This window comes from Podarcis muralis, chromosome 10 (assembly GCF_964188315.1).
Source record: "Podarcis muralis chromosome 10, rPodMur119.hap1.1, whole genome shotgun sequence".
In the NCBI taxonomy this organism is placed as follows: domain Eukaryota; kingdom Metazoa; phylum Chordata; class Lepidosauria; order Squamata; family Lacertidae; genus Podarcis; species Podarcis muralis.
Genome location: NC_135664.1, coordinates 30,557,676 through 30,582,673, shown reverse-complemented (window position 1 = coordinate 30,582,673; position 24,998 = coordinate 30,557,676). Strand labels below are relative to the sequence as shown.

The following is a 24,998-nucleotide window of genomic DNA, read 5'->3' as shown; positions in this document are numbered from 1 at the left end:
CTGCAGTCCCGGGACTGCAGGCAGCTTTGCGCGGCCATCTGTAGCGGGGCGGGCTTCGCCCCCGGCTCCCGATGGCCGCGCAGAGCTGCACTGATCCCGGGATGGCACACAGCTCTGCGCCGCCATCCCGAGCGGGGCGGGACTTAGCGCCCCGCTCGGGATGGTGGCGCAGATCTGCCTGCAGTCCCGGGACTGCAGGCAGCTTTGCGCGGCCATCTGTAGCGGGGCGGGCTTCGCCCCCGGCTCCCGATGGCCGCGCAGAGCTGCGCTGATCCCGGGATGGCAGACAGCTCTGCGCCGCCATCCCGAGCGGGGCGGGACTTAGCGCCCCGCTCGGGATGGTGGCGCAGATCTGCCTGCAGTCCCGGGACGGCAGACAGCTCTGCGCTGGCATCCAGAGCGGGGCGGGACTTAGCGCCCCGCTCGGGATGGTGGCGCAGATCTGCCTGCAGTCCCGGGACTGCAGGCAGCTTTGCGCGGCCATCTGTAGCGGGGCGGGCTTCGCCCCCGGCTCCCGATGGCCGCGCAGAGCTGCGCTGATCCCGGCACGGCAGACAGCTCTGCGCCGCCATCCCGAGCGGGGCGGGACTTCTCTGCTGTCCCGGGGAGATTTTAAAATGCTGGGGGTCGGCAGCGAACGCTTCGCTCCCGCCCGCCAGCATTTTAAGATCGCCCGGGGCAGCGGAGAAGTCTCCGCTGTCCCGGGAAGGCAGGCGGGGGGGAGCAAAGACTTTTGCCCCCCGCCGGCCTTCAGAAGAGGTCCAGGACCTCTTCTGAAGGCCGGCTGTGGGCGAAAGTCTTTGCTCCCGACCGCCAGCAATTTAAAACAGGTCCCCGGAGATTTCCCTATGGGCTTTCGTCTTGCGAAGCAAGCCCATAGGGAAATTCGTCTTGCGAAGCGCCTCCGAAACAGAAAACCCTTTCGTCTTGCGGGTTTTCCGTCTTGCGAGGCATTCGTCTTGCGGGGTACCACTGTATTGGGATTCCAAATTGTGTTTTGATCCTACAAACTGATGTCAGCCTCTCCAGTACACCTAGGAGGTGTGCAGACTCAGGCTGGGAGATACTCGGTTTTCAGCATTGTGATACATCACCAACTAAACATTGCAGTATACTGATAAATCACAATGTCTGAAATAAGGATAGAGCTATGTAGAGGCATGGGCTGGCTTCATGGTTTTTCCTGCATCGTGATTTTTGCTGACATCTGCTCTTGTGATTTGCTGCTCCCTGCATGAAGCCAGGGAGAGCTGAGCTGAGCTGGCAGAGTTAACGGACTGCAGGAATCGAGAGAAGCATTGACTGTCTTAATGGTTTCTCCCACATTGTGATTTTTGCATAGTACACACACTCTCACACACTGATTCATGATATATTGCCAGTTCAAAAATTAAGAAACTGATATCACATTATGGACTTCAAACCGGTTTTGGATTATACATTGATATATCGCCCAGCCCTAGTACAGATTGGGGCAATCAGTATACAACAGAGGGGGCAGACGCAGGAAGTGCAAACCTGCTCTTGCTCCTCATATGATTGTAATCAGGTAGTACATGCCAAATATGTATGTGGTGTCTCGATGGTTATCTCAGTGGGAGGTGGAGGTGGCAAGAGAAGAGAAGAAGGGAGACCTAGGGTGCTGTCAGCAGTAAAGGTAAAGGTCCCCATGACTGTTAAGTCGAGTCGCGGACGACTGTGGGGTTGTGTAGCTCATCTCACTTTACTGGCCGAGGGAGCCGGTGTTTGTCCGCAGATAGCTTCCGGGTCATGTGGCCAGCATGACTGAGCTGCTTCTGGCGACCCAGAGTAGCGTACAGAAACACCGTTTACCTTCTCGTCAGAGCGGTACCTATTTATCTACTTGCACTTTGATGTGCTTTTGAACTGCTAGGTTGGCAGGAGCAGGGACTGAGCAACGGGAGCTCACCCCGCGGCAGGGATTCGAACCGCCAACCTTCTGATCGGCAAGCCCTAGGCTCTGTGGTTTAGACCACAGAGCCACCCGCTGTCAGCAGTAGCCTGTCACAATTTAAGGGCAAGCGAAAACTTTGCTAACATTTACAGATACGCTCCAGATTAGCAGTACAGTGGTGCCTCAGGTTACATACGCTTCAGGTTACAGACTCCGCTAACCCAGAAATAGTATCTCGGGTTAAGAACTTTGCTTCAGGATGAAAACAGAAATCGCGCAGCAGCAGCGGGAGGCCCCATTAGCTAAAGTGGTGCTTCAGGTTAAGAACAGTTTCCGGTTAAGAACAGATCTCCGGAACAAATTAAGTTCTTAACCCAAGGTACCACTGTATGTGATTCATTGGAACATGGTTGAAAAAGAATACTATCTGATTGCTTCAGGTTTGATTCTATGGGCTGATATGGTCAAGATTGAGCCCAGGGCTGCCAATCCAGGACAGCACTGCATCATGTGGCTTTGCTTTGATATCCTAGGTTATCCTAGGGCATAATGATCTTGTTCAAGATTGGTTCCCAAGGATGGCATAATTGGACATTTGCTAGTGCCCCAAGCCTGCCTGAGGGCTGGCTGCCATAACAAAAGTGACCATTCTTACTTTGTAAGGAGTGCCCAAGATTATTAAATGCATCATAGGAGAAGTCTTGGCTTCCATGTCCTGTTCCTTTCAGGTTAAGGAGGTCCACAAGGTGGTAGTTTATGCAAAGGGCCCCCAACACTGCTCATGTTGCAGGATGCATGGATTGCTTTTGTTCCAAATGGAAGGAGAGAGAAAAAGGAAGGGGGGAAATCTCAAGATGTGGATTTGGTTTTATTTATAACCAAGCCCAACACATTTTAGCTTGCGTAAATTGACACATTGGGCTTTCTTATAAATAAAACCATATCCAGCATCTTGAGATTTTCCTCCTTCCCCCTTTTCTGATTTATTCTGGGTGCTGACCGTTTTCTTACTATTTATATAGATGGGGCTGAATGGCTTATGTGCCACAATGTGGACATTGTCACTGTGACAGAGCCACTGCCTCTTGTAGCCACATGGTACAGGATTGCAACAACCAGCGAAGCAAGGAAATTTGCACGGTTTCTTTCTATTACATATAGTGCATTATGGCTGCGCCATCACATCTTGGCATAGCTATAATGCACTGTATTGTGATTGGGAAAGCCTGTTGAAAAAGTTTATGGATTTGTTAGCCGCTCTTAATGCACTTGGTTTTGTTTTGTTTTTCATTTGCCTCTAAATCAGTCTTCTGACAATATAACTAGGGCACGATGTATGCTACAGATCCATGAAGCATAAATATCTCAGGGATATAATTATCATGTTGTGGTGGTTTGAAAATGTTAATTGGAAGCTAACATTTGCCTTCCGAGCAGATTCCTTCTAAATATTTTATCATCCTCATGCTAAAACTTGTGGGGAGATTAGTGGCTAAATTGTAATAGCCGCTGTCTAGCATCTATAAATTGATGTAATAAGCATAGCGAAACCTAATTTGCCAAACTGTATGATATCATTATTAGTAAGTGTAGTTCATCTCATGCTTGTGGGCATATAAAGATGTATATCTGACTGGAGGAAAGGGAAAAGTTATTGAACCACAGTGACCTTAACAAAATATGCTTAGTCTCAATTCTCCAGTAGGGAGCTCTTGCGGGACCTGGGTGTTTGCCTGCATGCACATAAATGCCAGCAGTGCTTTAATAGGAACTGGTGGTGTATGTAATAGATAGTTTGCAAAGAATTAACTCTTCTTCATTCCATCAGATTAGTGACCTCTTGCTGGATTTATCCTGGATATTTTTGTCATGAAAGGAAAGTAAAACTGGAAGTTCTTCTCCGGCTCAGATTTTTACCTGAGCCATATAAGTATTTGGGGCCTTGTAAAGTTTGCCTTTCCTTTTGAGAGAAACTTCACTGAGTCTCTGAAGTTCACTTTATTTGGGATGATTTTGATAGCATCCTCTACACGTGCAAGAAGTGCAAGAATCACAGCAAAAAGACATATGGGAGTTTTCTAGAGGATGACTCACAATGTGCTTAGGAGGAGTTATATTGCTGAGTGAAAAGCCACGTTTTACTGTCTTTGTTTTTTATTATGACTTTTGTGTTTGATTTTTTGATATTATTATTATTATTATTATTATTAATACTACTGTGCTTTGTATACTGTAATTTTCTGTTGTGAACCATCCTGAGACTTATGGGTATAGGGCAGTACAGTGGTACCTCGGGTTACATGCGCTTCAGGTTACAAACGCTTCAGGTTACAGACTCCACTGACCCAGAAATAGTACCTCAGGTTAACAACTTTGTTTCAGGATGAGAACAGAAATCGTGCTCTGGCGGCGCAGCTGCAGTGGGAGGCCCCATTAGCTAAAGTGGTGCTTCAGGTTAAGAACAGTTTTAGGTTAAGAACGGACCTCCGCAACGAATTAAGTACGTAACTGGAGGTACCACTGTATACAGATTTAATTAATTAATTAATTAATTATTAATAATATATTCTTTTTCCTTATTGAGTATAATGAACATAAGAAGAATCCCGCTGCTGAGACCTCATGTCTGTCTCGTATTAAGACAAAAGCTGCCCAATTTTAATTGCAAAAGCAAAAAATAGATTTCCTTTGCTAAAACTTCTCACCACAACTTCTCCCCATTAGAATCAGGTTCCAAGCAAACATGCGTATGTAGGCGAGAATTTCACACGAAGTCTGATTTTGCCGCAGTAGTTTTCTGATAAACGGATGACATTATTTCGTGCTATATATATGTTGCAGGGAGTGAGTACTGAGAAAGGAACAAATCCTCTGTGGGCATATGTGAACTGGTTCCAGTCACGTGAATAGCTGTGTGCTAATTTAAGTTGACAGCTGTATCAAAATGGATTAGCGCCACCACTGCCAAACTCTCAGAGTTTAAACTTTCCACACATATTAAACGTGAAGGAGAATTTTAAAAGCTTGAAATAATTTTATATAAGCCATTTATCTTGTTTTCCTTGAACCCTGGGAGACCCCAAGTCTGCAGATTGCCACATTGTTATTATTATTATTAATTATTATTAACCCCCCTCCACCAGCAGGTCCCAGGGTGAGTTATAGCAATTTAACATTCAGCATTCAAAACAGCTAAAACAAATTACAGTCACAGAAATAGGATGGGGGTCCTGAAAGCACACTGCACAAATGTTCCAGGCCAGGGTAAAGATGTGTGCCTGCAGTGGGATGTTATATTATTTGTGATATTTAGGTTGCGGTTGTATATGAACTACTTTGGGAGTAAGTATCATGGAAGTCGGGACGCGGGTGGCGCTGTGGGTAAAAGCCTCAGCGCTTAGGGCTTGCCGATCGAAAGGTCGGTGGTTCGAATCCCCGTGGCGGGGTGTGCTCCCATTGCTCGGTCCCAGCGCCTGCCAACCTAGCAGTTCGAAAGCACCCCCGGGTGCAAGTAGATAAATAGGGACCGCTTACTTGTGGGAAGGTAAACGGCGTTTCGGTGTGCTGCGCTGGCTCGCCAGATGCAGCTTTGTCACGCTGGCCACGTGACCCGGAAGTGTCTCCGAACAGCGCTGGCCCTCGGCCTCTTAAGTGAGATGGGCGCACAACCCTAGAGTCTGTCAAGACTGGCCTGTACGGGCAGGGGTACCTTTACCTTTACCTTTATCATGGAAGTCAATAGAAACTATCACCTATATAGTTTTTTAAAATTAATATTAAATAATATAAGTATGAGAAGTCCTAGGGAGCCGGGAAGACGTGGGTCTCTGATTGTGTATTGTAGATTAAGATATAAGGTTGATAGAATATAACATTTTGTGTTTGCGTGGGTGTGTTTCTTGTTTTCTATTCCTCTTTTCTTTTCCTTTTTATTATTTTCCTCTCTTTAGATAATAGCTTTGCTTGGTTTTTTATGGTATTGTATCTTGAAAATGTTTAATAAAATCGATTCAAAATTGAAACTGTCTCCAAGGAGACCTACATTCGATTTTTCTGTAAATATGGGGGACAGTTTTAGAGAGGGAGGAGAATAAGGTAATAGGGCAGATTGAAGAATGTCTTAACATGTCTGCCTGGAGTAAAGGGGGAGCAGGAAGCTGCCTTTCATACATGTGCCATCTGAAAGGCCTTATTTGGAAAACGTAAAAGAGAAAATTAATGAAAAAGTTAATGGTTCCTCTCATTTGTCTACTTGCATCTTTGCTGCGTGTGCAGTCCCACACTTAAATATTTTGTTTGTTTGTAACATAATAGCCCAGTTTAGCTCGTCTCCACCCATTGGGTGTGAATTGGCACCTCCACATTCTACCTAGGCACAAAGGTGTCACAATTTGCATAATTTTGATAGCTTGGGAAGAAAGGGTTGACTATCTGAATGACTGATGCTAAAAGCAAGCATTTGGATGCATCAGGTTTCTTATGATTAAGGGAGATAATAAAGCAGAAACGGTCAGCCTGCCTATCGCTGACTATTGAGACCCATTTGTCCCAAGGGCCTGACCTGGGTATCTGGACTGCATACAGTCTGGGGCCAGAATGCCTAAATCTCTCTTTCCCCTCCTTCCGTGAACTTCACCTTGAGATCAGGTTGAGCAAGCTCCATGTCGTGTCCCACTGGTATCAGAGGTACTGTATTTTTCACTCTATAGGACGCAGCGGACAATAGGATGCACCTTGTTTTAGAGGGGGGAGAACAAGAAAAAAAACTCTCCCCCTCTCTGCCCAGCGCCCCTTCAGCGAAGCGGCAGGAGGCGCTGCGCAGAGAGGGGGAGAATTTTCCCCCTCTTGTTTCCCCCCTCTAAAACAAGGTGCCTTCAGGCGGCTACCTTGGAAGCCTGGAGAGCGAGAGGGGTCAGTGCGCACCGACCCCTCTCGCTCTCCAGGCTTCAGGTTCCTTTCGACCTGCTCTTTGGGGTTGGCGGGGGGAAGCCCACCACCAGCCCCAAAGAGCAGGTCGGGGAGCAGCGGAAAGGCGCACAGCGGAGAGGCTGCTGCCATAGTCGTGCGTCACCTCTCCAGCTGGGAGAGGGTCGCAAGGCTATGGCTTCTTTATCCCCGCACGCGCTCTCCCGGCTGGAGAGGTGGCGCGCAGCTAAAGAGGCTCCTGCCATAGCCGCGCGTCAACTCTCCAGCCGGGAGAGGGTCGCGGGGCTATGGCTTCTTCGCTCCATAGGACGCACACACATTTCCCCTTCATTTTTGAAGGGGAAAAAGTGTGTCCTATAGAGCGAAAAATACGGTATGTTTGACATGTGGGAGAGAGCCTTTTTGTAGCTACAGTCAGATTTGTAATGGTTTCCGGGTGCCTTTTTAAAAGACCTGCTTATTCCACCTGACAGTTTTGTCTGCTGCTCTATCTGTAACTTCTTGAACTGATTTGAATTTCTTTTGTGTTCTAGATGGGTAGTTGTTTTGGGCACCTTTGGGAGGAAAACCAGGGTATAGGTTGATGATGGATAAATTTTTAGTTTCTTGCTCCTGGCACCTCACCACTCTCAGATACAGTTTTCATGATGTATTGAGATGGATGGATTATCCCCAGTATAAGAGTGTTCCTCTAGTCTCCCTCTGCTTTTGTTTAATGTGCTCTCGCTTTCTCCCAGGTGTTTGCCGGTGGCATTTACAGCACTGCAGAAACCTTTGTTTAAAATCTTGTCGTCCAAAGCAGCTCTGCACAGATAGAACCCCACCAAGCCAAATGCAGGTTGTTGGTTATCTACTGTGGTCTCCCTATTTCTGTTATCACAGGCAGGCAGCAAAAAACAAGAGAGTTCTTAGTCTCTAGTGGGGTGAAATGCGAGGCAAGGGGGCGTATGTTCAGCTTGGCGGCTTATATGCTGTGTAGGCTTGATCTGAAGAAGCCTTTAACAACTTGGTGCCCACAAGATGTTTCAGAAGACAACTCCCAGCATCCCTGACTCTTGTGTCTGGGGCTGTTGAGAGTTGTAGTTGAAGGTTGGGGGAAGGCTGATTTTTCAACATAGTCAAGAAAAACTCATCTCATTCATAGAATGTCTGGAAATGGTGCCACAAGGCCCATTTTGCATGTTAAAGGTAAAGGTAAAGGTACCCCTGCCCATACGGGCCAGTCTTGCCAGACTCTAGGGTTGTGCGCTCATCTCACTCTATAGGCCGGGAGCCAGTGCTGTCCGCAGACACTTCTGGGTCACGTGGCCAGCGTGACAAGCTGCATCTGGCGAGCCAGTGCAGCACACGGAATGCCGTTTACCTTCCCGCTGGTAAGCGGTCCCTATTTATCTACTTGCACCCGAAGGTGCTTTCGAACTGCTAGGTTGGCAGGCGCTGGGACCGAGCGACGGGAGCGCACCCCGCTGCGGGGATTCGAACCGCCGACCTTTCGATTGGCAAGTCCTAGGCGCTGAGGCTTTAACCCACAGCGCCACCCACATCCCATTTTGCATGTTACATTATTGTAAAATAATTTAGCCGTTCTGAGATCTCAAAGTAACATCACCATGGCTTTCAGAAACAGCGTGACTATTTACTTTTCAGGCACCTCAGGAGATATAGATTGAAATAACTGCCATGGTGTCCAAAATATTACTTATGACAGCATGAATGATTGAGATTTTCCCTCTGGCCATATATACTTGGATAACACAATCCCTAGAAAACTTTATAAAAGCTGCAACAGGCAATGTCTTTATTGGGACCAACCAAAATGTCACAAACAATGAGCCCAGGAAGTTCCTGAGTTTGAAAGACTTCACCATGCCACCTTGGAGTTCCCTGGCAAGCCTTGCCCCATTGTATTTTGTGATGCCATTGCATGTCACAATGTGGGCAAAATGTTGGGAACAAGCCTTTTCCATATTGAGTCACATTGGACACAGGAAGGGGATGGATAAGAAATAATCTTGTACTGCAGTTGTAGCTGCCAGTAGCTGTTCTCATCACAGTTGATGGGTGTATGGCAGAAATCCCTGTAAATAAGTAGATTAGATGAATACATGAATAGGAATTTTGGGTTCTGCTGGTCATGGTAGCCAAAATGCAGCCTCAGTTTTCCGAGATAAACAGTCCTTATCTACCATATGTTCAGGATTAAAAGCAGGGAATGGGTTCCACCATTGTGTCCTCATTTGAGCATCCATGAAACAGATGTGCGGCCGTTGTTGATGGGCAGACTTCTGTGGTAGATGAACCATTAATTTTATCTGACATGGATTTTGTGCTCTGAGCTTCCTGTTCCTTCAGAAGTGTCCCAACAGTGTGATTCCCTCCAAGTCAAGAAATGATTGTGGAGAATTACAGAATTGTAGACTGCATTTTCTGGCTTTATTCCCAGCAGCCCTTGCTCAGGCCAGAGTAGACATCTGGCTTATTCCAAGTGAATTGAATCTGAATGTTGTATTTTTTTAAATTTTGTTTGTATTCTTTCTCTGTGTGTATATTATTGAAGGGTGGTGTACAAATTCGTCAAATAAACACAAACACATGTTGTTCTTTTTTTAAAAAATTCTTACGCTGCTTGTTTATATTTTGTTTATTTATTAGGGTGATCAATGCGGGTAAAAGTACACACAATGAAGACCAGGCCAGTTGTGAAGTACTTTCAGTCAAGAAGAAAGCAGGAGGAACTAATTCCACACCAAACAAAAATTCCTCTACTAAACGGAGGTCTTCGTTGCCAAATGGGGAAGGACTGCAGCTGAAAGAGAATTCAGTAAGTTGCCGCTTCCTTCTTTAATCTGTCCACAGTGAAATGGTTGCTTCACTTGCAGAATCCTTCTGCAAGTAGTCTAAGCTGCAGTGTTCTCTCAGTAAAACACGTGTGTGTAAGCATGGCAGCTGTGGATAGAATGGGCAATAGTTCCCATTCTTTCCAGCTTCTGGTGCTGTCTTTGATTGCTCAGCTTGTTTTGCACCCCTATGAACAATTGTGTTGAAAATGTGGATTGACTTATAAGCTCTGGGTTCAGTCCCTGAAATGCTTCCAATGATTGCTTCAGCTCATGATGGCCTCCAACTTGGACGGCTTTAAAAGAGGATCAGGCAAATCCAGGGAGGAGAAGACTATCGACGGGACTTGCCATTGCACTCATTCCTATCTCTGAAGTCCACATCAGCCTCTGGTTCACCCCTGTGAGAACGGGATGTGGGGCTCAGATAAGCCTTTGGCAGAGCTCTTCTTATGTGCCAACCTGGCAACCTTGTCCTGTACTTACAGCTGCTCCAGAGCTATGTTTTGAAACTTAGTATGATAAATAAGGGTTAGGTGATTACAGCTGGTCATTATAGGTGGCTGCTGTTTTCTTTGCAGAGGGTGAAGCTCTGCTTAGGATGCCCAGGTTGTAAGGCTCATTAGCTGTGAGCAGAAGCTGCTGTTCGCCTCCATGAGTCACCTTAGCATGTATGGAGCAGTGACATTCAAAATTACGTATGGTATCCAACTAAGTTAGACCCATTTGGTTTAATGGACATGCTTATTTAAGTCCATTGGTTTTAGAGCATCTACTCTTCAGGGTGAGCAAGTTGGCTACAGCTCTGCAGCTTTTGCTCCTGGTGCATGACTTGAGGTTCATCAAATAACAAGTGCAGCCAGAGACAGACGCAGCTTCTCCCTTTCCCCCCAAAATGCCAGTTGACCTGGGGCCAACAAGAGGGAGGAGACTCTGAGCTTGTTCCCCCCCAAAAAAAAAAACTTTTGAGAAATTAAAGTCTCTAGCCCTCGTAGAATTAGAGATAATAAGCAAAATATGTGAAATGAATCTGGTCCAGCCTTTCATTGCTTTTAGAAAACGAGAGTAAAGTCACAGCTGTGATTGCTGAGTGCTGTAGAGAAATTCTAGAATCGCAGGTGTGCCAGGAAAGATTTTAAAAAATGGCCTTAACCAGGAAGTCCCTTCTCTAAACAACAAGGACTTGCTGATTCATTTTGAAGCTGATCTTTGTTTTTCTTTGGTAAAGAAGTGGCTGTTGCCCAGAGAAAACAACCAAGGAATTCAAGATTTTAGTTTAGCTATGCCCACCCAAAACCACAAGTTAACTGCAAACACAGGAGTTTGTGTGCTCTTTCTAACCAATTTAATTTCATTCAGAAATGTGATTTCCCCCTCTTTTGAGTATGCAAACATAAAAAGAATTGCCACGCACGTCCAGCACATTTTAGTATATCCATATATTAGGGGGACATTGCAGCAGAGAGAGAGCATGGGCTATGTCACCCCTCCTAAATAGCCCAATTTTGTTATACAGTGGCAGGTGGATTGAGGGTGGGAGGAATGAGAGAGGAGTGTACGACAACCCTGAAGTGTAGTCTGGTGTTGGCTTTTTTTTTTTTTTAAAGGAAAATGCAGTAAAAAACAACAACTGGCTTTGCATGATTTAGGGGTAGCACTGGTGCAGAGCAGGGCTCTTGTGCCTGAAAGTTCTTTGACAGGCAGAAATGCAACAGGTTAAATTATTTCTAGTACAGTGGTACCTCTGGATGCAAACGGGATCCGTTCCGGAGCCCCATTTGCATCCTGAAGCGAACACAACCCGTGCCTGCGCGTCTGCGGGTCGCGACCTGCCGCTTCCGCGCATGCACGTGACGTCGTTTTGAGCGTCTGCGCATGCGCGAGTGGTGAAACCCAGAAGTAACGTGCTCCTTTACTTCTGGGTCACCGTGGAGCGCAACCCGAAAATGCTCAACCTGAAGCTACTTCAACCCGAGGTATGACTGTACAGAAATACAGTTATGGAAAAGTTTTAATTTGCTGACCTCATTGTCAGACATCTTAGTACTTTTGTGTAGCCTCATTTTTTTTAGTCCTTTTACCTCACTCACTAATGAGAACACAATTTTGCCTAGAATATAAATCATATGCAAATCTGTGCCCTCTTCTGCTTTAAACCCAGAAAATCTTTCTCACACACCTGTTTCTATGCGTTGTGGATTTTTTGAAGGAACGTCTTGTCCTCAAATAAGATTCAATAGTCTAACTTAGGTAAAGGTAAAGGTAAAGGTACCCCTGCCCGTAGGGGCCAGTCTTGACAGACTCTGGGGTTGTGCGCCCATCTCACTCAAGAGGCCGGGGGCCAGCGCTGTCCGGAGACACTTCCGGGTCACGTGGCCAGCGTGACATCGCTGCTCTGGCAAGCCAGAGCCGCACACGGAAACGCCGTTTACCTTCCCGCTAGAAAGCGGTCCCTATTTATCTACTTGCACCCGGGAGTGCTTTCGAACTGCTAGGTTGGCAGGCGCTGGGACCGAGCAACGGGAGCGCACCCCGCCGCGGGGATTCGAACCGCCGACCTTTCGATCGGCAAGCCCTAGGCGCTGAGGCTTTAACCCACAGCGCCACCCGCGTCCCTCTAACTTAGGTAACTACCTTACAAATGTTATCTGTACCTTTGCTGTTCCGTGGTTCATTTCCCAGTTCTCTGGCTGCCTCATTTGAAAACCGGTTAAGAATTTAATATATGTATAGATGATAACATGCTTTGAAATACATAGCCTGAGTTTATTGAGCTTCAGTGTTTCAGAAGAGATTAGCTTTAAAATATGATTGCTGCGAACGCTTGCTGCTAGAGGGCAGTCTTGTTCCAGAAGCTAGCCCATTTCACTGGGCTGCCTTTTTAAAAGAATCTGAAGCTGGCCTTGTTTGTGTGCCACATTAATGTGTGGTAGCACAGAAGTGAGACATTTCATTCTGCGTTTCTTGCTGAGATATTGTTGCATCTCTCAAAACTTATTAAAGCAAATGGATAGAAACCTGAGGTTTGCAAGCACTTAGGAGAAGTCTCCCAGTGTGACATCAACTAGCAGACAGCCTCACAAAGATTTTTTTTGGGGGGGGGAATCTATTAGCTTGGAAATGTACTGGTTTACTCCTTAAAGCAATTTTAAGTACTGTGACATGTGCTTTTTTCTTAATTATGACACACACACACACACACACCCACACCCACACCCACACACCCACCCCTCCCTGTATTGTTAATTCTCTTTGTTCAGCCAAACTTCAAATTTTGGATTTTACTGTTTTTTTGTTGCTGCTAATAATCTAATGTTTATGCATAGTTATCAAATATCTGATTGATCTTGTTTTGTCTTGGGTTACTCCAATCTTGTTTCATAAAATGAGGCTTGTGTTTTTATTTTTGGTCATAACCTGCTTTGAGGGCCTTGGGTGGAAAAGCAGTGTATGAATCTAATTGTAAAATAAAATTGTGCAATGAATTGTCACAGGCCAGGGGATACTTGGTCAGATGCACACAGTGAGTGTTTATCCATATATATTGAACTATGCTCAGAAAATCAAACCGTGCATGCAGGGTGTGAGTCTTGTTGGCCATGCATGCACTGGGAGTAAGTCTCGTTGACCTCATTGGGGTTGAGTTCTGAGTAGACCTGCCAGTTAGCAGGGATGCGGGTGGCGCTGTGGTCTAAACCACTGAGTCTCTTGGGCTTGCCGATGAGAAGGTTGGCAGTTTGAATCCGCACAACGGGGTGAGCTCCTGTTGCTCTGTCCCAGTTCCTGCCAACCTAGCAGTTCGAAAGCACGCCAAAAAGTGCAAGTAGATAAATAGATACCACTGTGGTGGGAAGGTAAACGGCATTTCCGTGTGCTCTGGCTTCTGTCACGGTGTTCCGTTGCGCCAGTAGCGGTTTAGTCATGCTTGCCACATGACCTGGAAAGCTGTCTGTGAACAAACGCTGGCTCCCTCGGCCTGAAAGCGAGTTGAGCGCTGCAACCCCATAGTCGCCTTTGACTGGACTTAACCGTCCAGGGGTCCTTTACCTTTAGCTTACCTATAAAATACTTTTATAAATAAAATAACACAAAGGTATCACTTAATTGTTTTTTTAAAAACTACCTGGTACTAGATTTACAGGTTTTCCAGTGGCAGAACCACAGTAAAACTGGTTAGTATTGCTGGGTGTCCTGTCTCAGGGGTGAAATACAAAGGGAACTAAATGACTATAAATGACCAGCTTTTAAAACAGAACATGCTTTTCTGTTAACATACATGATTACGTATGTTAAACTATAGCTGAAGATTGGGATTTATTTTCCCTTTCACAATAGGATATTTATAGGCAGTGTGGTGGTAGTGAAAACGAGGCTAGCGGTTGCTAGTTACTTTCAACGAATTAAGGCTGAGTATCTAAAACCTGATCCTTTGGTATGCTTACCGTAGTTGGCGGGTGGAGACATTACAAATACCTTTCTTTCTCTCTCTCTGAAAATTTTACGATTTGAAATTGGGAAATGCATCCGTTTATCTATGATTGAGCCATCCTTGGAATTGGGAATTGGCATTGGGAAATGCATTTGTTCATGACTGGAGCCACTCTTGAAACCCCATTCATTTATGTTGTTGTTTTGTTTTAATAATACTTACGCAGGAATCGGACGGCGTATCTTTCCACTACTGGTCGTTATTTGATGGGCACGCTGGATCTGGGGCGGCTGTTGTAGCATCAAAGCTGCTTCAGCATCATATTGCAGAGCAGCTGCAGGAGATTGTGGACATCCTGAAGAACTCGGCCGTCCCTCCCCCGACCTGCCTGGGGGAGGAGCCAGAAAGCATGGCTGCTAGCACCCGAACTCTAACCAGAGCAGCCTCCTTACGGGGGAGTGTTGGCGCCCCGGGATCACCCGCCACCCCTCCGACTCGCTTCTTTACGGAGAAGAAGATATCTCACGAGTGCCTCATTATGGGGGCTATTGAGACAGCTTTCAGGGAAATGGTAGGTGTCTCTTCTGCTGTGCTTAGTAGGCTAATGGTAGGATCCTTCTCTGTTGTTTTGGGTACAGCTGGGGGGGAGGGGGAATTGACATGCTAACGTCAGCACATTTAATAAGTTTGTCTGCTAAAGATAAATAAATCTTCTTAATGGTATTATTGGGCTTTTACTGGCAAAAGCAACCTCCACTAGAAACCTGCGTAACGGTCCTAATATGAGTAATTGTGGGCACACAGTTTGTGCCTTAAGTGTCACCGGTGAGAGCTTCCAAGTTGCAGTCTAAAAGAGGGCACAGAACACTGGTTTAGAGTTAGGCGACCGTCATGATCCATGTGGCAACTATTGCAGTGGTGCACCCAAGAATCTGTGGCCTGGCTCAGTTAACCTAGACCTGTTTTTCTTTGCTGGGCCTACAGTAGACTTCACCTGAAGAGCCCTAAGTTGATGACAGAATATAACCAGAGTTTATAGCCAGTATCTGATGCATTGCATCACCTTCCCCAGCACAAATGTAACGCTGACTTCATCAAATCATGATTTGTACTCCAAAACTAGTTTTGTGAACTACTGTTCCTGTTCCTCATCTCTACTTTATAGACCACTTTTCCCCCTTCCTGTGTTAACCATGTTACATTGGGTACCATTGCAAACCACGGTTCCTCCATAAACCATGGTTTGGAGTAGATTTGCAACCCTGTTCCTTCTTTCCCTCTTGCTCTCTCCCTTTCTCTGTCTCTGTTTTGACTTGGAATGTATTTGTGTGACAAGCTGGAAATTTTATTTTACACATGGAAGCTATGACAAAATGTTGCCATGTTCCCGTCAGCCAACCATTCCCCTCTCTAGGACACTCCATTGTGTGCCATCTGATTGGTTGTTTCTCCCTCCTCTGGCCCTAACAATCAGTCGGTATTCTGTAGCCACTGAGGATTCTCAGTCCTCCTGAGACAGTTTTTGGGTGTCTTTCCAAGAGGGTGGTTTTTTATTTTATTTTTAAATTTTTATTTCTGAAAACCTTCAGGTTCCCCCAAACCTGCTGTTAAATTCACAGTCACCCTTGAACTATATCGGAAATATAGGGAATGAATTGAGTTCTGATTAAACGTGTTAACATTAATTTAGGAAGAATTATGGAGACTAATCAGATTCTGAGATTGCATTTGCAAGTCGTATTGATCACATGTGTTATGGTGGAGAAAAAAACAGCCCTTTCTTTGTACTTACAGACTTTGCAGAATTTTTCCTCCTTTGTGTCCACTGGCTGCTAATAATTAAATTGTTCTCAGTAACTAAATCATTAAATTGCTTGATAATTACTGTTCTGATCATCTCCATAGGTTACATCTTTTGTGGTTTTCCCTTCTTTGATACTGCTTCAGAGGCCTTAGAGAGACCCTGTTGTTTAAAAATAATTGGGGTTGAAAAATAATTGAGGGCAGAAGCATGAATTAGCAAGATAAAATTAAAAGTTGTTTAAAACATTCATATTGATTGACAATTAAGCAAGAAAACCATAATATTACTGAACTATGTGTGTGTGTGGGGGGAGATACTGGTTTCACCAGATGAATATAAAAAAATAAGTTAATACTTGGAAACCCCTTGGTAAAAATGCTAGTTTTACATTTTAGGTTTTCTTGCATTCACACCTACAGGAATTTGCAAAGCAGGTGCAAAATCTTGAGGATGCCCTTTTAAAAATGGGCAGTTTTTAGTCCATACAGTTGGATGGGTTTGAGAAATCCACAGGTTTGATCCAGAGGTGGCTTGCTTGAGTAGTTTGGCATTTGTTTCACGGACTATTGACTTGTATACCACTACTTTATTTCTTCCCCTGCCACCAATTTTGTGGGGAAATCCCAGGGCTACCCAGTGAAGTACTGAGTCTCAATCAGGTAGAGTTATCAATGAAGATTAAAGTTTATTTCAAACACAAACAACTTTTAAAATATATTTGAAACGCTGTCACTCTATTCCCTCTCAGTCTTGGCTCGGTCTCTAACTCACTCTGACTCCTCTATCTCCCCCGCCCCCAAGAACCAACTGAACTGTCAAAACCTCTGGGCTGAGCCTCAAAATCAGGTAGGCTCTGCCCCGTGCTTTCTCATTGGTCAACCTATCAACCCTTTCTCTCCCCCAATACAAACGTATCTCCAAAGAATGGGCAAACGCCATAAGTAGAAAGGGACTTTCCCACTCATGCAAGTTGGCCCCATGATTTACATTGCCTTCTTCTGCACACATTGATGTGTGCGGTCTTCTGTCACTCTCCTTGCACTCCATGCTCAGAACTGGCATCTTGGCGGTCCCCAAGGGCTGCAGTTGAAGAGGAGGGATGTGGGAAAGCTTGCCTTACGAGCAGAGTTCTACCCGTGTTTCTTTGGGTCCACCCTGCCCTGACCCAACTAAGGCGATTCTCTTGGGAAAGCCAGGCTCACACATGTGTGTGAATTGGGCTGATGCGCATCTCTTCCTTGCTGGATTGTTGACCGTAGTTCCATTCTCAGTCTGAAGCATTTGGTCTCATTGCTTTCCATTGGATGTGCCGTCCTGTGTGCATTTGGATATGTGTTCTCATCCATGTTTTTTAGGCAGTTTGTCTTACGATCACGTTTTGTTTATGCACAGATAGAGCTGGATTAGGGCCAGTAAATATAAAAAAGCTCCATTATTTAGGGAGCTTCCTGACTACCTACAACTCTTCCCCTGCGGTACTACGTCCCGTCCATTACACTGCCCCTCAAAGGGTAAACAAAACTTCACTTGGTTTCCTGAGTTCAGAATACAGTGGTACCTCAGGTTAAAGTACTTAATTCATTCCGGAGGTCTGGACTTAACCTGAAACTGTTCTTAACCTGAAGCACCACTTTAGCTAATGGGGCCTCCCGCTGCCGCCGCGCTGCCGGAGCACAATTTCTGTTCTCATCCTGAGGTAAAGTTCTTAACCTGAGGTACTGCTTCTGGGTTAGCGGAGTCTGTAACCTGAAGCGTATGTAACCTGAAGCGTATGTAACCTGAGGTACCACTGTAAAGCATGCAGGATCTGTAGGAACACAGGAAGCTGTCTTTATATGCTGTCGGGCCATTGCCCATCTAACTCAGTATTGTCTACCCAGACAGGCAGCAGCTCCCCAGGGCTCGCTCTCCCAGCCCTGCTTGGAGATGTGGGGTGTTGAACCCGGGACCTTCTGCATCCAGAACAAATGCTCTGCTACTGAGCTATGGTCCTTGCTTCGCAAATGGATGCTGTGTGCTGATTTTAATCAGATTTGGATATAGGAAGCTGCCTCTTTCTGAATTAGCATTGCCTACACCGACTGGAAGCAGCTCTCTAGGGTTTCAGACAGGGGTCTTTCGTGGCCCTACTTTGTAGGAGATGTCAAAGATTGGAAATGGCACCTCTTAGCATGCTACTGCACTGCCACACCGAATTTCTTGATTTATTTTGCATATCAATATGCAGGGGATTTGATCTTCACTAGAACCGTCTCTTTATAGAAGTGCAGCAAATCCTATTTACATCTTATTTTAACACTGGTGAGTTTTGAAGTGATTAGATGTAAAAGCACGTACAACTAGAAAAAATAATTATTATACCCAGTTTGCGTATTGCCATTTATCAGAGTTAACAACTTTTGATGACTTTAAGTATGCACAGGAACAAAACCGCACGCAGCAGTATTTCCTTGCGGGTCATGTTTAAATGTGTGTGCTTTTATTTATTTATTTTAAAAAGTATTAAAAATAAATTCGGCTAAGAATAATAAACCATTTGACTCACCTCCAGAATGCTTCTCCACTCTGAATTTAACAAAACATACAATAAAAATATTAAAGCGGTGGGGAGATAAACTTGGTGTGTTTGTGATATGAACAACTCCACTAGCTTATGAGGACTTTGTGCTTTTATACCTCTGTGTTCATCAAACACGATGAATACTGAATAAATAGGTTGTCTGGAGGAGCCCAAAGTGCAGTTCACACTTGAGCCAGTAGGTGGCCTCATTGGGCAGTTTACATCTTGCTCCAGCTTGTGCCTGTCACAAAACCATCACAGAAATTCGTAGAGCAAATGGGATTGAGCCCTCAGTGCTGAACTGCACAGAATCTTATTTGTGACAGATGCTATTAGCATCACAATCCATATACCCTGCTACAGCCCACTTGGGGACTGCTTGCTGCCAAGTCCTGCCAAGCAGTCCTCTTAACTTTCTCACGTGCAAAATAACTTTCCTATTGCTCTACTTAACCTGGTTCCTACTGGATCTGAAAGCATGATAGTGGGGCTTGGTTGTGAATACGAATTGTGTGTCTTATCGCTAGTTGTCATGGCTACTGTTTGTTACGGTGCGTTGCCCTCAATACATTTATTTTCCGTAAGAGGGGTGGGGATGCCCTTCTGGGGCAAGACATGACCTGAGAGGGGAATATGTAGCTAAGGGCCAGGGAACAAACCACTAGCCAGTCTTTTCTCCTGTGAGAAGACTAGTCTTATAATTAATAACGTTAAATGGCAGGTGACTAATGGCAGTTGCTAAACAAATTGGCTGTTTTTAATATGTGGAAAGCAATGCTCTTGGTTTGTTTGTGTGCATTTTGATCCAGTCTTGTGAATGCTCCAGGGATGTAGTCCACAAACTGCCTGCTTCAGGCCCCCCCACCCCAGGGTATGGAAAAACGAAATGAATAGATTCCACTGTATTTTGGGGGGGCCTGCAAAAAGGACTGCAAGTGCGATCTTCTTTGTGAGGAAATGTATTTGTCTCCCCTTTGGCAGCGTGCTATGTGTACACAACTCGGCTCTTTTGGCAGCCGTTCAGTATTGATACTCCTGCTGATGTTATGCATTCTGTTCCCTCAGCTATCTTAACAAGATTTTTGTAAAAAAGAGAAAATAAGCAAAAAGGCTGGATATGCACATTTGGCACATGTACAGTATTTTTCCGTGTATAACATGCCCCCGTGTATAAGACGCCCCCTATTTTGGGGGACTCAAAATTAAGAAAAAACACTCAGCACTACCCGTGTATAAGATGACCCCAATTTTAAAACATTCTTTTCACGTAAAAAAAACCCTAGTCTCATACACGGAAAAGTACGGTACGTTATAAAAGTTTGTTAATGGGCAACATAGGTTCGCAACCTGGTGCCCTTCGGACACGGACAGTAATTCCTGTTATCTCTCACTGTTGGTCATTCTGACAGGAGATGATGGATATTATAATTTACGTCGCCTTGAGAACACCATGTTGGATGCTCCTGCTCGGAAGTAGCTCAGAGCTGGTATTACTTTTTAGCAAAATGATAGGATAAAATTCAGAAGTGATTCCCTGCACATGGCAGATGCTATTTTAAAGTGCCCCCTCACAGTTAAAAAACCCCCCAAACAACTCCCTTCAGCGGTGGGGGTGGGGGATCAAGTATAAAAGGGACAAAGTTTTCAAACTCCTTCTGAAGTTTAGCTAGTCTGCTTTCCAGGAGGTGTTTTTTTTTCCTTTTTTTTTGCATAAGTAACATTTTAAAAAGTGAACCTCCGCCTGCAGCCTAAAATGGTAGTCCATTTTGCCACTTCATTCCCAACCCTTTCTGCAGTGTGCGTAATGGTAGAAAATGTTTAAATGCACCTCTGGTGACGAAAACTTAAGTTATGCTTTCCAGTTGTATTATGTGTGACCATTTGTTGGTCAGCATTTGACCAATTGAGTTTGAAATTTTGTCTTTCAGGTTTTTTTATTTTTCAGAAAAATGTTTTTCATTTATATGGCGTTTGAGAGAGAGAGAGAGAGTGTGTGTGTGTGTTCTGAGCTGCCCAGAGGGCTCCTCCTATTATGGCGGAGCTATCTATATAAACGGAGTGAATAAGATAATAACAGCAAATCGTTGCCCTTGTAGCGAGGTGTGCTTTTCAGAAGTCCACCCATTGTGCAGTTTAAATTTTTATTTCATACTTCATGGAGAATTATCATCTTTTCTAAACTCAGGGTAGGAATGACTGGCTTTGGGGACCAAACTAGGTAGAAGGTGAATTTTAACTGCGTTGAAATACAGTGGATAATTTGTCTGAAATGTAAAGAACAGCTGCTGAGAGATTCTTTTGGTTGGCAACATGGCAGGGTGAGAGGGTGCTCAGGTTCCCAACCAATGCCTTTTGTTATATAAGCATTAATTGCGTTGCCTCCAGGCTGCCTCTTAATTGTGGGTGACCCAACATCCACAGAGTACTTCATGCTCTAAAGACAATACCATGGAAATGGTTGGTATGTTGTGCAGAGATCTGAATATTCTAGTGACTTTCTTGAAGCAGTTGCTGGCTTAAATGTGGGGATGATGGGAACTGTGGTCCAAAAGCAGCCAGAGACCCAAGTTTAGGAAACCCTGTTCTAGAGTGTGAGAATGTGACTTGGCTTGAATGTGTGTGTTTCTTTGTCGTTCCTTTATTATACCTTCCTATGTATAAGGCTGCAATCCTGAACTCACTTCCTCGGGTGTAAGCCCCATTGAATTTATAGGACTTAGTCCTGAGTTGAGATGATTAGGCTTGCAGCTTTACCAAGTTTCAAAATGGTTCTTCTTGCTATTGGTTTTCCTCCTGTGGTTTCTTACTTGCCTAAAACAAGTGTGTGTGGTTATACACATGGCTCCAGAATGAGGTAGTAGAATAGACCATACCACTTCAGTCTACAGGAAGAGGGAATTGCATTCTTAGATGTTTCCCAGTATAGAAGTTGTAATAACAGAGCTGGGCTGTGTCCATGAGGCAGACTGAGGCAGCCGCCTCAGGTGGTGGAATCTAAGGGTCGCCTCTTTGTGTGCCCCCTCCTTGCTGCCGTTGGAGGAGAAGTGAGGAGAAGCAGCCACTTCCAGTGAGATCTCACAGGGTTCTTTCAAGATCTTGCCAGAACCCAGAAGCCCTGTGACCCCAATAAGTGAGACTTCAACAGGGGCAGTGGGGGTAGGCAGATGGCACATGTGAGCGGCCACCTTCCCATTTTGCCTCAGGTGGCAAAGCTGGACGGGCACTCTCTAATAGTAGTAGTAATAATAAAATAATTAATAATAAAAATAATAAAAATAATCATCCTCACTAGCAGAAATCTATTACAGCAAGGAGTGGGTTGGGAACTAGGGTACTAATCTGCTATCTTTTTCCTTGCAAGGAATTATTTTTAACATGCCATTGAAAAATGACATCCCTGACCTGCACTCTGAATTAATACAGCCCACTCCCCTGCTTCCATTCTGCTACACATGCAGACTGGGCTTTCCTTTTGTTCTGTCCATGAGGTAATTGCTGCTTAGCTCTGTATCTTTCTTATACTCCTCCGCCTTTTCCCTGTCAGCTTCTCACTGCCTTCCTCAGTCTCCGGTCTCCTCTGCTATGTATCAAACATTTGTCATAACTTTTTTGGTTTTTCTGAAGCACCTGAAATAGAAAATCCAGCATTGTCTGCTTTTCAGTATAACTATGCTTCAGACGGCGTTAACCGCTCACTGGGAAAAGAAAGACAGTATGTGGTTCTTTGCGTTAAATTCTGACAGGTTCTCTCTTTTATTCCTCAGGACTTGCAGATAGAGCGAGAAAGGGCTGTGTACAATATATCTGGCGGCTGTACGGCCCTCATTGTGGTGTGTTTGCTAGGAAAGCTCTATGTGGCAAACGCTGGCGATAGCAGGTAGGCACAATTCTTCACGTTTCTTGGTAAGTTAAGAACATGTAAGAAAAGAACCACGGGCCCATCTAGCCTGGCATCCTGTTCTCACAGTGGCCAACCAGATACCTATAGGAACACAGCAAGCACCTCCTGAGCAGAACTGAACTCTCCTCTCAGTAAGCAGCAGCTACCAACCTGCTGGAAGCTAGCATTATGACTCAGTCCTGTCTGGTGAATGTTAAAATATCTAACCCATCATCTATCAAGTGCTCTGGTGTCCAAACTATCAAAGTGCATTGGTGTCAGGAGTCCTGGAATACAGCAAATCTAGATGAGATTTTTCCTGCTGCAAGGATGGAGCACAGGAAAGTTTTTCTCAGATGGAAAGCAAGTGTCCTGTTGTACAATCCAGGATACATTCCAAAAAACGAGGTGGCTTCTTTTGAACCTGATGAAGAGCTAATATGACCCTTTTTTATTCACACATTAGATGGTCTTAGCTCATTCTTGGCTTTTGACATATAAAGGTAACTGGTTTATACGGTAACAATCTATACCTGAATCTTATCCAAAGTCTCTTACTGTGTCTTCTTGGCAAACATCTCCTTTCCTGAGATGGGTGGAGGAGAGTACTTTCCAGTGTGTTCTTTTTCAAAGGGGTTGATATCAAGGTCAAAGCATTGATTTTCTGTCATTCGGAAATTGCATAAAGAAATGCAGGCACCAACCTCAGCAATGTTCTCTCAGCCTTTCTTCCCCTACTGCAGCATTGCTGTTTACTGTTCTGTTAATGTTTCAGCAGTGCCTTACAGTGCTAGGTACAATGCACTGTACAGTGGTACCGCTGGTTAAGAACTTAATTCGTTCCGGAGGTCCGTTCTTAACCTGAAAGTGTTCATAACCTGAGGTACCACTTTAGCTAATGGGGCCTCCTGCTGCTGCCACGCCACCGCCACACGATTTCTGTTCTCATCCTGAGGTAAAGTTCTTAACCTGAGGTACTACTTCTGGGTTAGCAGAATCTGTAACCTGAAGCGCCTGTAACCTGAAGCGTTTATAACCCGAGGTACCACTGTAATGCATGTTCATTATAAGCTCTAGACTAAACTATTGCTGTTACACTAAAGAATTTACAGCTCTGCTGTAATAGCTGTTACACATCTGTAGCCAGAAATTTATCGTTTTGGATCAATACACAATTCAGCCCCTCTCGCCTTTTTCTAATTAGCCACTTCTCCTTTGAATATTTTACTTATCTGCCTCCTTGCACCATTATTTCCTCTTGCCGCAGCCTCGCATATTGGCCCATTGCTTCAGTATGTGGATCTTTTCCTTCAATAGGCAGAGAGTTCTGTGGTGTCATAGCAGCTCACACCATGATTGGAGAGGGGGCTTGCAGATCCACAGGGTAGTGGAGCAGGATCATGGAGGAATGCAACTCTAGTACTTTTCACATAGCAGGAGCTATGATATGGTATCACTGCTTTTGCTTGGGCACCCTGTGTAACTTCCAAAACAAGGATGCTTGCTTGGTGAGTGGGTGTATTTTGAGTGCCAGGGAAGATAACCAGTTTCAGGTGGCATCCGGGAATTCAGATGACACACAGCAAACACCGTCACTTCTTTACCTCCCACCATTGCAATGTATTCTAGGAGAATTCTGTTTGTAGAGTAAGCATAAAGGATCCCTTCGCATCCCTAGGCAACTGGGTAGCTGATTTGCAAGCTGCTCATGCTTGAATTCAGAACAAATTGATTTTCAGCATTGCTTGCATTGCTTGACAGGTATGTCCGAGCCCAGTGTTTGCTGGCTTGCATACTCATTTGCTTATCTGGGCTTGTCTCTGTCCACTGCATCTTTTGAGGTATTGAAAGTGGGGAGGGGGGGGGGATAAAAATAACTGGAGGCTACTATGATTAGACACTGGCTTCATTCCATCCCTCCTACCAATTCTGCCCTTGCTTTGCACCTGCCAACACTAAACTGTCCACTCTTCTAGTTTAGCACTCCAGTGAAGAAACAAAAGAATACTAATCTCCCATTAAGGTTTTCCCTAACAAACACATGAAACAAAAAAGTTGTCCTTACATATGACTGGTTCATACAAATAAACTTTGTTTATTTTAATATATGGTTATGCTATTGGACATGTAACCAAACAGAGAAGCTGTGTGTGTGTGTGTTTGTTTGTTTGTGTGTGTGTGTGTGTAGGTGTGTATAGGAATTGACCCAATCTATGGAGACTCCTTTATCCATTTTTCATGTGTGCACCTGCTCTTTCTTCAAGTTACCACAATTTAAGGAGATGCCTTCCATCATTCCCCTATGTGGTCATTTAGGTTCAAGTGAGATCTTCTCCACGCAGCTGTGTGGTGCCACCACACCTGGTGGCTGCCTGCTTGGACTTGACCCATGAGAGGGCCTTTTCATGGAAGGTTGTGGAATGCCCTCTCTGGTGAGGTGTATCTGTCTCTCTTCTTATTGATGAGGGAATTAAAAAATAACTGAGAGTGTTGGTTGAGAGAATGTCTGTCTGTCTGTCTGTCTGTCTGTCTATCTATCTATCTATCTATCTGTCTGTCTATCATCTATCTATCTATCATCATCTACTATTATAGATGTGTTTGCCATCCTGGCATCCTTGAGAATTAAGGATAGGATATAAATTGT

General features: G+C 44.8%; 1 protein-coding gene across 1 annotated transcript in view; it reads left to right on the top strand.

Moving 5' to 3' along the window:
- The window catches only part of PPM1H (protein phosphatase, Mg2+/Mn2+ dependent 1H), a 101,392-nt gene that overhangs the window by 33,863 nt on the left and 42,531 nt on the right, over window positions 1-24,998 (top strand). The window contains exons 2-4 of the mRNA XM_028747806.2: window positions 9,494-9,662; window positions 14,334-14,678; window positions 22,236-22,348. Of these exons, the coding sequence (XP_028603639.2) occupies window positions 9,494-9,662; window positions 14,334-14,678; window positions 22,236-22,348 (627 nt within the window). The remainder of the gene's footprint in view (window positions 1-9,493; window positions 9,663-14,333; window positions 14,679-22,235; window positions 22,349-24,998) is intronic.